Source organism: Helobdella robusta, assembly GCF_000326865.2.
Source record: "Helobdella robusta unplaced genomic scaffold HELROscaffold_1250, whole genome shotgun sequence".
NCBI classification, from domain to species: Eukaryota; Metazoa; Annelida; class Clitellata; order Rhynchobdellida; family Glossiphoniidae; genus Helobdella; species Helobdella robusta.
This window is the reverse complement of record NW_008703687.1, coordinates 384-1,604: the sequence shown is the minus strand read 5'-3', so window position 1 is coordinate 1,604 and position 1,221 is coordinate 384. Positions and strand designations below refer to the sequence as shown.

The following is a 1,221-nucleotide window of genomic DNA, read 5'->3' as shown; positions in this document are numbered from 1 at the left end:
TTGCCGGCGGGAACCTCAAAAGTGACTCCCTTCAGGATTTCCTTCCCGGAATTGTAACCGAACGTGACGTTGTCGAACTTTATGGTGGAAGTTTCCGGAGAGATGTTGAGGGAGGGAGCGTTGGGGACTTCCTGGCTGGGTGGGTGAATGAGTGAATGGGCGAGTGAGTGAATGAGCGAGTGAGTGAATGAGAAGGTGAGAAAGTTAATGATCAATCAATTAGTCAGTTAATTATTTATTCATTTGCTTATATATATTTTTTGCACTTCTTTGACAAAATACTTGAAATCTCACAAATAAATCCATACTTAATAAATTCCCCAAGCACTCCAATCCCAAGCCGAAGAATCCAGTTCCCAAAGCCCCAACAAAAATCCCACCACCAATCTATTCATTTCAGAATTCAGACCAAAAGACCACAATATCGTATGGCTAAACAAGAACCACAAATAAAGTAAAAAAACCATTCCAAAAGTTACTAAAACCGTCTCACACCAAAACCCCAACAAAGATCCCACCACCACCACCACCACCACCTCACCTTAATATCGGGCTTCAGTAGGAGCAAATTGAACATGGACTCCATGTCGATCATGGCCTGTTTGGTTTCGCGGTAGACGGACCCAAGAAAGTTTAGGGGTATGGAGAGCTGGAAAAGGAGGCCGTTCACCATCACCAAGTCGCCGACCGTCATCGTTCCTGGTGGTAAGGTGGAAAGGGGTTGGGTGGGGAAAGTGAATCAGAGGAGAGAGAGAGAGAGAGAAAGAGAGAAGGTGGTGAAAAAGATGAGAGGGTTTTGAATTTTAGGAGTTTTGGTATTCTGGGAGTTGTCCAATTCAGCGTTTCTCAACCATTTTGAGATTCAAGGACCACTACTGAAAATTTCGCTACTAGCGCACTCGAAATTTATTTATATATAATTATTATTTCATATAATGAAGTAACAGCTAGACATAGTTAGTACAACATAGTTCTTAGTATAACTATTAGACTTAGAGAACTTACACCTCCACACTTGACTATAGAGGTGTATTAAAAATGTTATTTAAAATCATTTTTTATAAATTTTTACTAAATGTTTTAACTTCAAATTAAGAAGTATAATGTTGGTTGATGTTGGCATACAGCGTATCTCACGGCGTATCTGGGGTACCATTAATTTGTATGTCACACACATGAAACAAATTGTATGTGAATGAATGAATGAATGAATGAATGAAT

General features: G+C 39.7%; 1 protein-coding gene across 1 annotated transcript in view; it reads right to left on the bottom strand.

The window, feature by feature from the left end:
* The window catches only part of HELRODRAFT_117307 (hypothetical protein), a gene marked incomplete at its 3' end in the record, with an annotated part of 4,943 nt that extends 4,242 nt beyond the window's left edge, over positions 1 to 701 (bottom strand). The window contains exons 1-2 of the mRNA XM_009013949.1: positions 542 to 701; positions 4 to 131 (exon numbers count right to left, since the gene is read on the bottom strand). Of these exons, the coding sequence (XP_009012197.1) occupies positions 4 to 131; positions 542 to 694 (281 nt within the window). The 5' untranslated portion in view covers positions 695 to 701. The remainder of the gene's footprint in view (positions 1 to 3; positions 132 to 541) is intronic.
* Positions 702 to 1,221: the final 520 nt, after the last annotated feature.